The sequence below is a fragment of the Hydra vulgaris genome, chromosome 03 (assembly GCF_038396675.1).
Source record: "Hydra vulgaris chromosome 03, alternate assembly HydraT2T_AEP".
In the NCBI taxonomy this organism is placed as follows: Eukaryota; Metazoa; Cnidaria; class Hydrozoa; order Anthoathecata; family Hydridae; genus Hydra; species Hydra vulgaris.
The window spans coordinates 55,014,001-55,029,873 of NC_088922.1; the positions used below are offsets into that span (position 1 = coordinate 55,014,001).

General features: G+C 26.8%; 1 protein-coding gene across 13 annotated transcripts in view; it reads left to right on the forward strand.

Moving 5' to 3' along the window:
• The window catches only part of LOC105846184 (protein FAM184A), a 69,753-nt gene that overhangs the window by 53,003 nt on the left and 877 nt on the right, over window positions 1-15,873 (forward strand). For 2 of the 13 annotated variants that reach the window (XR_010637678.1, XR_010637683.1), the window contains 10 exons: window positions 457-626; window positions 1,032-1,523; window positions 6,725-6,843; window positions 7,148-7,283; window positions 8,870-9,082; window positions 10,930-11,083; window positions 11,235-11,362; window positions 11,617-11,899; window positions 12,013-12,159; window positions 15,358-15,580. Coding sequence is in view for 3 of the 13 variants with exons in the window: in XM_065793716.1 (XP_065649788.1) it covers window positions 457-626; window positions 1,032-1,523; window positions 6,725-6,843; window positions 7,148-7,283; window positions 8,870-9,082; window positions 10,930-11,083; window positions 11,235-11,362; window positions 11,617-11,801; window positions 12,013-12,159; window positions 15,358-15,580 (1,967 nt within the window). In the remaining 10 variants the exon portion in view is untranslated. Of the gene's footprint in view, window positions 1-456; window positions 627-1,031; window positions 1,524-6,724; window positions 6,848-7,147; window positions 7,284-8,869; window positions 9,083-10,929; window positions 11,084-11,234; window positions 11,363-11,616; window positions 11,900-12,012; window positions 12,160-15,357; window positions 15,581-15,873 lie in introns of those variants that run through there. The other 11 variants (XR_010637686.1, XR_010637680.1, XR_010637682.1 and 8 more) reach the window with 9 other exon arrangements.

Below are 15,873 nucleotides of genomic sequence, written 5' to 3' on the forward strand. Positions count from 1 at the left end.
CACTTGAGACAAGCATTTGTAAATAATGTCTTTTTTAAACAACTTGAAGCTTTGTCTGTTGATAGTATTGATTGGCTGGTGGCAATATTTTTTAATAAAATTTTATAGTCTTAATCACTAAAGCCAGTAATAATTGTTTTTACTTTTCTTAGTGCTTTTTTTTGTTTTTTTAGTAGCGCATTTTACTGTAAACTTTAAGTTTGGATTATTCATTTATATTGTTTGTGCTATTCACAAACAATAAGAAAAATCATCTAAATTTTATTTAAAAAGTAGCAAAATTTAGATTTTACCTATTGAATCTCAACTTTTTTTTTCTTTTTCTTTTGATCTTTGTTATTGTTAGACATTGGTCTTATATCTAAACTAATGGAACCTTTATAAGAATCCAGTCCTCTAACACCTAATGTTATGTATTTTTAAACAATTTGATACAAACTATTCAAATCACTTTAGATGCCATTACAGATTTACAAACCGCACTTGAACATGTCAATAATGAAATGAACAAACAACTAAAAAAGTTTAAAGATTTACAGGATACAAGTTCCATTTTGCTGGAGGAAAATAAAATCTATCAAAAAAATATAGAGGATGAGAAATCAAGTACCTTAATGTACTCTGAGGTGTGATTAATTTTTCTTATTGTATAATATACTATATTTTGTGTATTAAATTTTCTCAACCATTATTATTATTGTTTCAAATAATTTCAGAAGTTGTTCTCAAAGAACTTAAAAAAATTAAGTTCTTATATTAAATTTAAATGTTTGAGGCAGCTGTTAAAAGAAAAAAATATTTATTAGGTTTAACCTCTACTAAAAGGCTCATTCAAAAGAAAAAAACACAAATATTTTGTAGCATTTTCAATAATAGCATTTACATGCTCCCAATTTTATACCTCAGAAAAATATTTGAAATATTGTCACTGGTTGCTAATTTTTAAAAACTATAAATTTTAAAAAAAAGTATAAATTTCATATAAATTCTCTAAGTATTATAATTGTTTGTTGTTGTTTTTTTTGTCTTAGTTATACAAGAATAATCTAGCTATTAAAGAAGAAGAAATTCAAAATTTGCGTTCTGAATTAAGTAGGATTAAAGATAAACATACTTTTGATGTTTCAAATCTTGAAAAAAAATTGAAAGAAGATTTGGTTTTGAAAGAAGAGAAACACTTAAAAACTGTAGATAAATTGATAAATGAACATGAGCAGAAGTTAGTAAGTATTAAAAATGAACTTTCTCTTGAGCTAAAGCAAGAAAAACTAAATATTGTCAATCTTCATTGCGCACAGATAAATGAGAAAGAAAACACTATAACATTTCTTAAAACTAGCATAGAAAAGCACATTAGTCATAATAGTTCTTTAAATTCACAAATTGCTGGTTACAAAGAATTTATTCGCTGTTGTGTTGATACAGAAAAGAGACTCAGTGAGGAAATTTTAGAGTTAAAACATAAACTTTCTGCTGCTGAAAACCAAAATTTTTATTTGCAAAAGTGTGTTACAGATATCAAGGTAGATTATAAGTTTTATAAGTTAATAATTAAATCATGTATAATTTGTTATTTATGAATTTTATATAATTTATAAATGAATATATTGTTTAATATAAATATTAGTACTTTGTATTTTTACTCCTTATCTGAAGAGTTAAACAAAGTTTATTTGTACATGTATCAGTACATTTACAATTAAATGTTTATATTGTTGTCATTTATTGTATCGTTGAACATGCTCTATAAACAGGCTTGTATATCACAAATTTATTGACTTAAGTAGATATTTAAACTTTATAATTACTACAAGGAAATTCTTGGCGCTAATGATAACAAATAAAGAAATTTTTACTATTATTTGTTTTAAATGTAAATTCTTTTTTTTTATTTTTATGTAACACATAACTTAAAAATGCATATATAGTTTGTTTTTTTTTTTTTTTTTTAATTTTACTAGCAAGTATTTAATGCTATAGAGGTTTTGGCAGTTAGTTTAGACAACCTGATATTTAAACTTTTTTAAATAATTTTTAATCTCTTCAATTTGGATGTGTTTTTCCTGGATGTCAATTTTTAGATTTTAAGTCCATACTTAAAATCCACAAGCCACTGCAAGCCTTAGGCTGTTGCAGAAAAGAGATTAAAAATTTACTGCTTGTTCTAAGCAGTCAAAAAGTGAATTCCTTTTGTCTAAACAAGAGTATAAATTTGTGTTGTCAACAAATAAAGCCACTTTAAATATGAAATTTTCACCAGACCTACTTGCTGTTTGTGAGACTCATTTAAGTTCGGCCGTCTCATCTTGTGATCTTAGTGTTGATGGTTATTTTCATATTCATTAGAATTCACCCATTTTTCGGGAAACTAGATTTGAATCCACCAACTATTCTTTTATGTGCTTTCGTTTAGTACCACTTCACTCTATTGCCTTTCTTTTTGTTCTATATCGCTCTCCTTTATCTCAAGACTGCACTCTTTTTAATATTATTTCTAAATAAATTGACCAAGCCCTCTCTCTTTATCCATCAGCCAATATCATTGTTGTTGGTAACTTTAATGCTCATCACACTGAATGGCTCAGCTCTAGTGTCAGTGTCTCTGCATTAAGGCTTACAACTTTTGCCTTTCTCAATCCCTAACTCAAATAGTCAACTTTCCAACTTGCTTTCCAGACAATCGGAATCATTTACCTACTCTACTTGAATTATGTCTTATTTCTGATCCTAGTCAGTGCTAAGTTTCTCCACATTCACCCTTAGGTGCTTCCAATCACAGTTTGATTTCTTTAAAACTATCTCATTCTTTTGCATCATCAGAATCCCCTTATCATTGTACCTCTTACAACCACCTTAAAGCTGACTGGGACTCTTTCCATCATTTTCTTCATGATGGCCCTTGGGTAGAAATCTTTCCTCTTCCTGCTGACAAATGTGCTACTTACATAACTTCTTGGATTCAGGCTGGCATGTAATCTTTTATTCCCTCTCGACAATTCCAAGTCAAGCCTCACTCTTCTCCATGGTGTTCCTCACATTGTGCTGCTGCAATTTCCAATCCAAACTGTTACTTCCTTATCTAACAGCAAAACAATTCTCCAGATAACAGACATCTGTTTACTATTGCCAGAAACCATTGTAAAAAGGTTTTGTCTAATGCCAAAACCCACTGTTCTCAGGTAACAAAATCTCGTATTTCATCTCAAAAATTAGTCTCTTGTTACTTCTGGAGAATCTGGAGAAACAGTATCAATGATAAATGCAAATCTGTTATTCCGCCTCTCTTATATAGTTCAGATTTTGTCACTTCACCTTAAGACAAAGCTGAATTGTTTGCTAAGAACTTTTCAACAATATCATCTCTTGATTCCACTAGTTTCGTTCTACCTGATATAGCCGACAAACAGGTTGATCCATTGCTTGACATTCGTATCACTCCAGCTTTTGTATCTCAAGTGATTTCCTGCTTCAACTTTTCTACAGCTTCGACTTCTTCTACAGCTTTGATTTTTTCTACAGCTTGTGGTCCTATAACACACCTATTATAGTCTTGCGTAAGTGTTCTTCGGAGCTGTCGTCTATACTTTCAAAACTATTTAACAAGTGCTTATCACAGTCTGGTTTTCCAGCCTGCTGGAAAGTGGCATCTGTTATCCCTATTTTTTAAAAATTCTGGAGAGCAATCTGAATTGTCTAACTACCATTCCATTAGTCTTCCTACTATCATAAGTAAAATTTTGTGTCTTTATTTAACAAGCACCTCATCTTTTATCTTGAATCTAATAACTTACTTTCTGATCATCAATATGGATTTCGATCTTCTCATTCTACAGCTGATTTGCTAACAGTAATATCTAATAGGTTTTATCATGCATTTGGTAGAGGTGGAGAGGTTAAGGTTATTGCTTTTGACATTTCTAAAGCTTTTGATAAAGTTTGGCATGCTGGTCTTCTCCATAAGTTTTCTTCTTATGGTGTATCAGGTAGCATCTTTAAGGTCATTGAATTCTTTCTTACCAATCGAAATATAAAGGTTGTCCTTGATGTACAGCACTCTGCTTCATATCCCGTAACTTCAGGGGTTCCTCAAGGTTATATCCTTGGCCCTATACTCTTTTTAATTTACATTAAGAATCATCATATCCGGAATTTAAGAATCAAAATATCCGAAAGATATTCTCACATCTAATGGAGGATTGTTCGCTGATGATTCTACTATTTATTCTTGTCTTGATAAGAAGCCAACACTCTATGATTGCTTGGAGGGGGCATTTGAACTTGAAAAAGATTTCACTTCCGCTACAGCATCGGGCTCACAGTGGCTGGTGAACTTTAATTTTTTTTCAGCCAATCCTTATCGAAATAATTTAGATCTTCCTATATTTATGAACAGCAATGTACTCGATGAGTCATCTACCCTTCATCTTCTAGAATTAACTTTTACTTCTGATCTTTCTTGGAAACCATATATCAAATCCATTGCAAAATTAGCATCTGCTAAGGTTGCATCTCTTTATCGTGCTTGACACCTTTTTACTCCAAAATCTATTCTTTATCTCTATAATCTCAAATCCGTCCTTATATAGAATATTGTTACCTTATCTGGGGCGGATCTTCCAATGATGCCTTTTCTCTTTTAGGAAAGGTGCAATAAGGCATTGTAAACATAGTTGGAGCTGCACTTGCAACCAACCTCCAACCATTGTCACATCGTTGTAATGTTGCTTCTCTATCTCTTTTCTACAAATACTATAATGGGCACTGCTGTAAAGAGCTAGCGTCTCTTGCACTATCTACTAAAATATTCTCTTATTACTTGTCATTCAATTAAGTTTCATCGTTTTTCTGTGACTGTTCCTAAGTGCTCCAAAAACTCTTATTTGTCTAGTTTTTTTCCTCAAACATAAGTTCTTTGGAATTCGCTTCATCTTGTTTTCCTGATTCATATAATTTGCAATTGTTTAAGTTGTCTGTCAATCATTATCTTGCTATATAATCTTCTTTTCCTCTTTTCTCTTCCAGTAGCTTCCAACTTTAATAATGGTTGCTTGCAGCTTTGTTGGAAGCAAAGATGTTGGAAAAAAGAAAAGAAAAAAAGATCGTTATTGTAGATAAAAAACAATACAGTAGCAAAGATAGAACCTTGTGGTACCCTTAAATTTACTTGAAATGAAGAAGAGTGTAAACCTTCAAGAATAACTTTAATACTGCAGTTAGAAAGGATGGTTTAATAATTTGAAAAACTTTATATAAAGAAATTAATAATAGAGTGAAAACTAATGGTAGGATTGTTAAAGAAGTCAAAGTGTTTTTTAGAGTTTTTAAAAATTGGAACCAATTATTTAGGACTTTTTATTAGTTTAGCAAAAATTGAATCCAGAACTCTGGAGAACACTTTTTCAAGTCTTTGATGGAAATCTTGTCTGAAGCACAAACTGTAGAAGTAAACCAGAGTGATTTGGATGTTTAACAGTGAGTTAATCTGTTTAACTGGTATGACAGGAAGAATATGGCCATTAAATTCAAGAGTCAAGTTAGAAAAAAATATGTATAAATATTTATGCAGCCCTGGCTACAAACATGCATTTTCAGTTGTCTTTTCTATTCGCATTAGTTTTACATAGTTTTTATTACCCTGTTCTATTTTTTTTTTTTTTTTGTTCTCCATTTTTATTCATTATTTTATATTACCTGACATTACTATTCATTTACATTTATATTTTTTTTTTAATTGTTCTGTAATTTTTTTTTTTTTTCTTTCTATTTTGTTATTTTATGTTAATCATTCTTTCTTTTTTTTAGTACTATTTATGAAAAGTATTATTTTCATAAATAAAACTTATGGAAAGTATTATTTATAAAATTTATGAATTTATGAAATATATATTTTTTTATTAATTGTTTTTTATTAATTAAAATTTATGAATTTATGAAATATATATATGAAATATTTTTATTAATTGTTCTTTTTTATGTAAAGGATTATTTATGAATTTATGAAAAGTATTGTTTATGAAAAGTATTATTTATGAAAAGTATTATTTGTGAGAACTATTATTTGTGACAAGTACTACTTATAAAAAGTATTGTTTATGAAAAGTATTATTTATGAAAAGTATTATTTGTGAGAACTATTATTTGTGACAAGTACTACTTATAAAAAGTATTGTTTATGAAAAGTATTATTTATGAAAAGTACTACTTATAAAAAGTATTGTTTATGAAAAGTATTGTTTATGAAAAGAATTATTTATGAAAAGTATTATTTGTGAGAACTATTATTTGTGACAAGTACTACTTATAAAAAGTATTGTTTATGAAAAGTATTGTTTATGAAAAGAATTATTTATGAAAAGTATTATTTGTGAGAACTATTATTTATGAAAAGTACTACTTATAAAAAGTATTGTTTATGAAAAGTATTGTTTATGAAAAGTATTATTTATGAAAAGTATTATTTGTGAGAACTATTATTTATGACAAGTACTACTTATAAAAAGTATTGTTTATAAAAAGTATTGTTTATGAAAAGTATTATTTATGAAAAGAATTATTTATGAGAAATATTATTTACAAGATTTTAAAAAGCATATAAGCATGAGTAATGAAAAAATATATTTGCAACATTTGTTTCATGATAGAGAAATATGCGTTTATAATTATTAATAATTTATACTAATAGTAATAATAAGTAATAATAACAATTTGGCAACATTGTTTATAGAATGTTGAGCAAAAGCAGGCAATTCTATGGCAGGAAGAAAAAAACAATTTTCAAAGTTCTTGTGAAAACTTAAATAATGAAAAATTGTTGATTGAAATAGAATGGCAAAAAAAAATAGTGTTGGTATTATTGTTTTATTTTGTTCTGTTTTTGTTATTATTATAATTGTTATTGTGGATGGTCGATTTGTTTATTTAGTATAGTGTTTTTTTAATGATTGAGTTTGTATTTAGCTGGATAGCAAGTTTTTTTTTTTTTTTTTAAGTTTTAGCAAATTTTTGTTGAAAAATCTATGCTTTTTTTTTATTTAAAGCAAAAGTAAAATTCAATGTTTTTTGTTTGTTTGCAATAATCAAGTTTAAAATAATGAAGTTTTGTTTTTTTAAAGATTAAAAAAGAATTTTTTTTTATTACTTTGTACAGTAATGAAGTTTTAAAATGGAAGTTGAAATTAAAGTCTCTTCAAGAAAAAAAGGATCAAGAACTATTAAAAGCAAAACAAGCTCTACAACTGTTTACTGAAAAAAAAGAACAAGAAATATTTATACTTAAAGAGCAGGTCTTTTTTTTTTATCTTTTTTAATTATTAATTAAATTAGTCAACAAAAATTCTGATTTTGTTTAATAAATTCAACATTTATTAATACAAAAGTTTTCAAAAATGTTAATGACTATTGCTACTTATGTCATTGAAAAATGATGGTTTCCTTTTAGTTTTAATCCCTTTAGTTACCAGTTGAACTTAAGTTTAATTATACTAGTTATACTAGTTATGTCTGGTGCATCATGGTTATTTAATTCAGTTTTGGTCAATTAGTTATATTTTTTAAGTATTCTAATGAGCTAATCAAAAACTCATGAGCTAAACAAAAAAAATGATAAAATCATTTTTTTGTTGAAAGAATATTATTAAGACAAGTCTGTAGAGCAAGATAAACAAATAACTTTTTTGGAAGAATCTAAAAATTAAATTTACAGAAGAATCACATATTTATATTTAATCTTTTGTGACTCAAGACCAAGGCTTTGCAACCCAAGCCCAAGTCTAAGGCACTTTAGTTACTTTAGCAGTATGATTTTAGTTGAATCAAAGAATTGTACAAAGTTCAGTGACCAGGATGATGAGAAAATTGTTTTATGATCTACTAGTTCTACTTCTTTCGTACATACTGTAAATACCGATAGTTTTAAGCTTAGCCAAAATTTAAATAATCAAAACACTACCCATATAAGCAATATATATATATATAAATCCTATAAGGAACTCATATGGATGTAGATATGTTTCCCAGATGTTTATATATATATACACTTAGATTCATATATAAATCCCGTTTGGGACTCATATGTATCTACCAGGATACATATATGAGTCCTAAATGGGACTCATGTATTCTGGTAAATAATCTAGTCTAAATCCTAATATTTCCACATAAAAAATGTTTACAAAGATCAAAATAGTAATTTAAAAAAAAAACATTATAAGATAGGTCTCGCATGCCACAAATATTAAATGCATATTTTATTATTAATAGGTTATGGAGTTGTAGTCTTAAATTATATTAGTATACTATAAATATACAAGTAAATATATAAAGTTATAAAAGTATTCTATGAAATAATATATAAAATTGAAAAATAAATCAAAAATTTAAAATAGTTCACAAGCATACTCAACAAAGAAAAAATAGAAAAACTCAAAGATAAAATACTGTTATAATACTTTTTTTTATTGTTTACATTTTTTTAAATTTGTATAAATAAAATTTACATTTTGGTTGGATAATTGTTTATTTAGATGAAATTTCTTGTAATTTTAAAGCTTTTTGTTTAAAAAAAAGGGTTTTTTTTTGTTGCTTATTGAAATGATAGTTGTTATTTTTATTTTATTTTTGCTATGTAGTATATCTGTTGGTACACCCTTTTTCTGCATTATTTTTATTTTATCTCATTTTAAATAATTCATATTATTATTTGTTGTTTTATTTTAAAAAATTCAAGTATTTTTGAATTTTAGTAATAAAGTTTTTTTTTTGGATTTTCTAATGGTTTTTAAATAACTAATAAATAAATTTAAATAAATAACAATGTAAGTTTAATTAGACATAAACGAATCTAGACAATTGTTTTTTTAATATCTTTTAGATAACTCAACTTAATTCAGTTATAACTAGACAACAAAATCAATTATCATTAACCTTACTTGAACAGCAAAAGACAATTGAATTGTTAAATAAAAATTTTGAAGAAGAAAAGGTTCTTTTTGAAAATAATTCCAGGCTAACAATAACTGCAATGGATTCAGGACATTCCAAAGAAATTGAAGACATAAAGTTACATTTGATTAAAGACAAAGAGGTAACATTAAAAAAATGATACACAGTGTTGAACTGTGTAAAATTTATGCCCACATATATGTGTGATCATATATATATATATATATATATATATATATATATATATATATATATATATATATATATATATATATATATATATATATATATATATATATATATATATAATGAATTAAAACAACTTTTAATAATGGAACTCTGAGTTTCATGCTTTTCGGCAATCATCAGCCATTGTGTATCCACAATGACTGATGATTGCTGAAAAAAGATACACAATGACTGATGATTGCTGAAAGGCATGAAAATTAGAGTTCCATCAAAAGTTGTTTTTATTTATTTTATATAAATAAATATTGCTCTATTATTTAATAATATTAAGCACTCTTAAACGCACAAAAGTGTATATATATATATATATATATATATATATATATATATATATATATATATATATATATATATATATATATATATATATATATATATATATATGTATATATGTATATATATTTGTATATATGTATATATATGTATATATATATATATATATATGTATATATATATATATATGTGTATATATATATATATATATATATATATATATATATATGTATATAAATATATATATATATGTATGTATATATATGTATATAAATATATATATATATATATATATATATATATATATGTATGTATGTATATATATGTATATAAATAAATATATATATATATATATATATATATATATATATATATATATATATGTATGTATATATATGTATATAAATATATATATATATATATATATATATATTATATATATATATATATATATATGTATGTATATATATGTATATAAATATATATATATATATATATAATATATGATTATTGCTGTTTATTGTACCAAATCAAGATACATATATATTGTATATATACACACTTTTAATGTTCAAAATATTATACATGTGTAATTTCTTATTCATTTATGACGTAATGGACGAAATATGGTTTTTTATGACATTTACCTGTGTTGCAGTTCAGCAGATATTTTGGTATACTGCCACCAGAAAGCTTTCTAGAGACAGTATCACAAAATTCTTTCTGCCCATAATTTACCTTATAGTGTTTTCTTTCTCCAAAGTTTGCACTTTTCTCTTACATTAGATCCTTAAACTTTAAATCATCTTTTATACTCATCTTCAAGAATTTGTTTAATGCAACAGCTAATTCTTACTATGTAATACCTTACTGCTAAAGATACTTTGTTTGTTTTCATATGTGTAGCTGTGTCTTTGTTTACAAATTGTCTAGCTATACAATTGTTCTTAGGTCAAAAAGATTAAATCAAATCAATTGATTGTACAGTATTAATAATGAAAATTAATTTAATGAAGTAGCAAACTAAAATTATCCCTCTCACACTAATATGCTCCCTTATTAAAAAGAGAGTGTTTTCTTGTCTGTAAATACCTGTTAGAAAAACTTGTTCAAATTACAGTCATTATTTTGTTTGAACCAATTATTCAAAGTTATCTTGGTCAAACAAGAATAACATACTTCTGCCTAAAGTAACATTAAAGTATGCTTAAAAGGGTTCTTCTATGCGGGAGTTAAACTTTTTAACAAAATACTAATTTAATACTATTGACAGTTCAGGAGATTTCAAAAAAACTATTGATTGCTTTTATTCATAGTTTACAAAATTATATATATATATATATATATATATATTATATATATATATATATATATATATATATATATATATATATATATATTATTTGCATGTAGTTATTAGTAATTAAGCAATTACAAAAATAATTTACATCATTCTGATTATTGTAGAGTGCAATATTAGCCCTAAATCAAAAATATGAAAAAAAAATACTTGATATTCAAAAAGAAAATCAGCTTTATACTGATGCCCTTAAAAGTAACCTTGAATACCAAAATAAAAAAGCTGTTGTTGAATTAACGAAAAGTTTTGATGAGGAAAAAGGTTTTTTCTATTTTTCTTTTGTTTTTATTATTACAGTTTTGTTGTAATGTTTTGCTGTTGTTGTTCATGAATATATAAACATGCATGTATTGCACAAATGTTTATATATTAACTTTATGCATGTGTTTGTACAAAAGATTTTTGTTTAAAGCATTGCTGCAATCAAGTCTACATCTGCAGTATGAAGAGAAAATAAAGAAACAATCAGAAGAATTCAATGATAAATTTATTGCATGTAAAAAAAAACTTATTTTCAGTGAAGAAGTAAGAGATAAAGAGGTAACTTTAGTAATATAATTTGTTATTCAAAGCACATTGTCTCTAGAGTTTAGAAAATCTTGATGTACTTTATTTATACTAAATAAGGATTTATCGTGTCCAATTTCTTTTATTTTATATTTTGTATTTGATAGTTGTTTAAAACAAACTTAAAATATTTTGAGTGATATGTAAATTTATTTAGTTTTAAAGACAACTGTGCATTCTTTTAAAATATTCAATTCAAAACTTGTTTTTAACATTTTAATATTAAGCTTTCCATCTACAATGAAAAAGTTAGTGATCTTCTTAAACAACTGGAACAAGAAAAGGAGCAAGTTAAAACACTTTCATTAAAAATAAATTACATGACAGATGAAACAATTAAAATTGGAAAAGAAATTTACCTTAAGGGGCAGGAGGTGTTAGATGTGAGAAGAGAATGCAATTTACAAATGAGGTTTGTGTAAACACATTGGGCACAAGACGTGTTTTAAACGTCTATAAAATGTATTTATACGCGTTTTAGATGTCTTAAACATGTCATGTCCCCACCAGGTAAATAAAATTTTTAACATTTATTCTTAACTGTGTTTATTATACTTAACCCAAATGTTTTTCTATCGTGTTTAAAGAAGTTAAACCATTATTAAATTAAAAATTTGTATTAGAGAACAACTTGAAATCTTAACAATGAAACACAATGTCTACGTTGATGAAGTAAAAGCTAAATGTGCCTATGAATTGAATTTGATGGCTAATGAACATAGTGAGAAAATTTTAAAGTTTCAGAAAGAAGTTGAAAGTTTGAAACTTGAGTATATTTTTATAAATTCCTTTTTTTTTTTAATAATTTTTTTTTAAAAATTGGCATGAAATGAAATCTAATCATTGCCCATTGATTTACACAAACGGTTTTTTTTTTTTAATAGTTAGCACTTATATTTTATATCTCTGAATATTTTTTCTTTTTTTATGGTAAATTAGTCTTACCGTCAAAAAAAAAACTAATTAAAATTTTAGATCTTGCAAATTTTAGATCTTGCAAATTTTATGCAAGTTTTCATTTATTCAGGAACATCGCAACAACAAAAAATTTGTATTTTTGGCCTGATATATTAATGTATATATCTTTATTTTATTTTCCATTTATACATTCTGAGGTCTGTTGTCGATAATTATTTATAGATATTCAATACTTTATCTTGTTTTTGTTGACAATATGTTATAAGTTTCTTAACCCTATATTGCATGATTTATTGCAGATACGATTAAAAAAATTAAAAATCCTATAAAAACGTTCATTTGGGTCTAAGAAAACAGGGAGTAATCAAAAAAAAGTTTGCACCTCATAAATTAGGTCTTTTGGGCTTTGTTGCTTTAAAGCAACAATATGCAGTAATGATAATATTTAAAAACAATTAGCATACGAAGATAATACAATTAAAATATATTTTTTATTATTATTAATTATCTTTCTCTTCAACAATATTTTTAGTTTTAATTACTCATGAAACTTTCGAAAACAATTGGAATTAGGCGTAAAGCATAAATGAACTTTACATTTCTCACAAAAAACTTTTGTTATTCCAGTGCAGTCTGGGTACTTACAACAACCCTTTTTGTCTACAAAAGAAGAAAAATGACCAATATTATCTTTCCTAGTGGATGGCTCAGGTATATTTGCAGCAGGACCCCTTTTCTTTTTTGCTCTATGAAGATGGTCAACAGAAGTGGATGGTCGGCCTCGCCTACTGCTTGAAACCTTATTAGACTGGACTAAGCATTTTGCAACTTTAAGCTTAAACATGCGAAGTTGGAGAATATCTTTCTTTAAGGCTTGTGCCTTTTTCATGTCTCTACAATAGAGTATCCACGCTTGCACTACTATTAAATCAAAAAAATGCCAAATGAGTTTGTGATACCATTTTTTTGATCGAATGTGGATTCTGTACAGACTCAGCATGCCATCAAGAAGATCTACTCCACCCATATATTTGTTGTACGTGGTTACAACAGATGGTCTTTTGACTTGAACAAATTTCTTATATTTTCTATCCCAGCGGTTAACAATGGTTATCGGATTCACCGCTTCATAACTTGTTAGCAATACAATGCCCCTGTTATCAAACCATTTCACAGCGCGAAGCTCAACATTATCAACTGAGGTAACCCTGATGGCAGTTGAACCTCTACCTCTACCTCTACTTTTTTTAATTCACCATCAGTGGGCATGTTGAGATTTGGAAGCCTGTTTGTACGCACTGTTCCTGTGCATGCTATGCCTTGATCATAAAGTGTTTTTATTAGTTCCAATCCAGTGTACCAATTGTCAAAAAACAGTTTGTGCCATTTATCCCTTTGTACATTTACTAACAAGTGCATCACAATATTTCCAGATGCTTTCAAATCAGGCTGTCCTTTACAAACATCAATTGAACCTGAATGTATTTCAAAATTATGAACAAGTCCATCAATACTAGCCAAGATATAAAACTTGTAACCCCACTTTTTAGGTTTTTGAGGATTGTATTGTTTCAACGAGGATCTTCCCTTGAAAAGAACAACTTGTTCATCAATACACATAATGTTTCAGGCTAATAAAAGATTCCTTCAACATGTTTACGATCGGGCGTATCTTGTAAAGTTTGTCAGTACAGTTTTCTGAACGCTGCATGTCATCATTACAATGAAGAAACAACTTTATTTTTTCAAATCGGTTTAATGTCATCACTGAGGTAACTTTTTCAAAATACAACTCATTGCTCCAGTACATACGTGTTGATGGGAGCTTCACAATACTCATTAAATACAAAATGCCAATAAATTGCTCTAATTCATTTTTGTCCAAATGCAAATTCTTCTCTATGTTTTTTTGTAACGCATATTTATTAGACTCGTCAACAATATTTTGAAGAAGTTCATCAGTTAGAAATCTTCTTACATATGATATCGGCTCGTCTAAGATTACATTCCTATTATCTTCTTCACCGTTACTGTTTTGAAATGGAAGATTAATTTGCTTAACATCATCAGCTTCTTTAATCTTCCAAATAAGATTTTGTTTTCTTTTCTGTGGTTGGCATACTGGTGGTAGTGGTGGCTGTAAAGGTTGATATGTTTTACCGAACTGTAGTGCTTGTTGTTGATCATTACAATCAAAAACATCACTATCCGATTCTGAATTAGCATATATTGATTCTGACTCTGATGTAATAAAGTCTTCATCAGATTCACACGATAGATCACTGACATCAGAAAACTCAGGTTGGTCTACAGGGAAAACAGTCTCTCCAAATGGGATTCTTAACCTCTTTGAAGATCCATAGAAGCTTTTAGGATTCATCTATAGCAATAAATAATCACTGTTAAAATATATAGAATAATAATTGAATGATAAGATTATTTAAACAGAGCTTCAAAGAGGTTGAGAAAGTTATATTTCTACTTAAGGTTTTCCTAACTTAAATTTATATTTTTAAATATATATTTAATTTTCTGTATACATTTAAATGTCTTTCTGCAGTAGAAGAAAAACAAATAATCTCAAAAAATATATAAATATATCTAAAATGCATATTGTTGCTTTAAAGACACACACACAAAGCTAATTACTTTTGACTTATCATTCAACCAAATGTTTCAAAATAACTGAATTTAATGATTTAGATATCATACAATACGATTCAGAATTTTTAATTAGAGCTTCCTTTATTTTTTCTTTGTTAAAATTCAAGTTTAAAAGAGGAAATAAAAAATTCGCAACTTCTTTCATTAACACTATAAAAACACTGGCACATTTAATAAAAACATAACAAAAAACATCTTTTAAAACAACTTTAGCAAGTAAACAATTGTTTCCCTCGATTTACAGTATGCAATACAAATATAGATGGTTTGTTAATTTAAAGACACAATATGCAATATAGGGTTAAGCATTACTTGCAATTATTTGGTATACTAGCTCCTAAAATATAATGTATATTGTATAATATTGTATTTAATATATGTTTTAGCCTAAAGAATGCAAGTAATATGTTTCACAACAGACCATCTAGAAAAGAAGACATTGATTTGATTGATGAGTTAAAAAATTGCATTTTTGAGCAAGAATTGGAAATAAGAAAACTCACTAAAGATAAAGAACATTATCGGTTGGAGTTAATAAATAGAGAGCAAAATTTTAACAAATTGTTTAACTCTTCACCCCATGTCGGTGTTATAAATCCTATTGCAAAAGTAAGTGATGACAATGATTACGATGATGATGATGATGATGATGATGATGATGATGATGATGATGATGATGATGATGATGATGATGATGATGATGATGATGATGATGATGATTACGATGATGATGATGATGATGATGATGATAACGATGATGATGATGATGATGATGATGATGATGATGATGATGATGATGATGATGATGATGATGATGATGATGATGTCGGTGACTGGTGATGATGATGATGTCGGTGACTGGTGATGATGATGATGATGTCGGTGACTGGTGATGGTTGTTA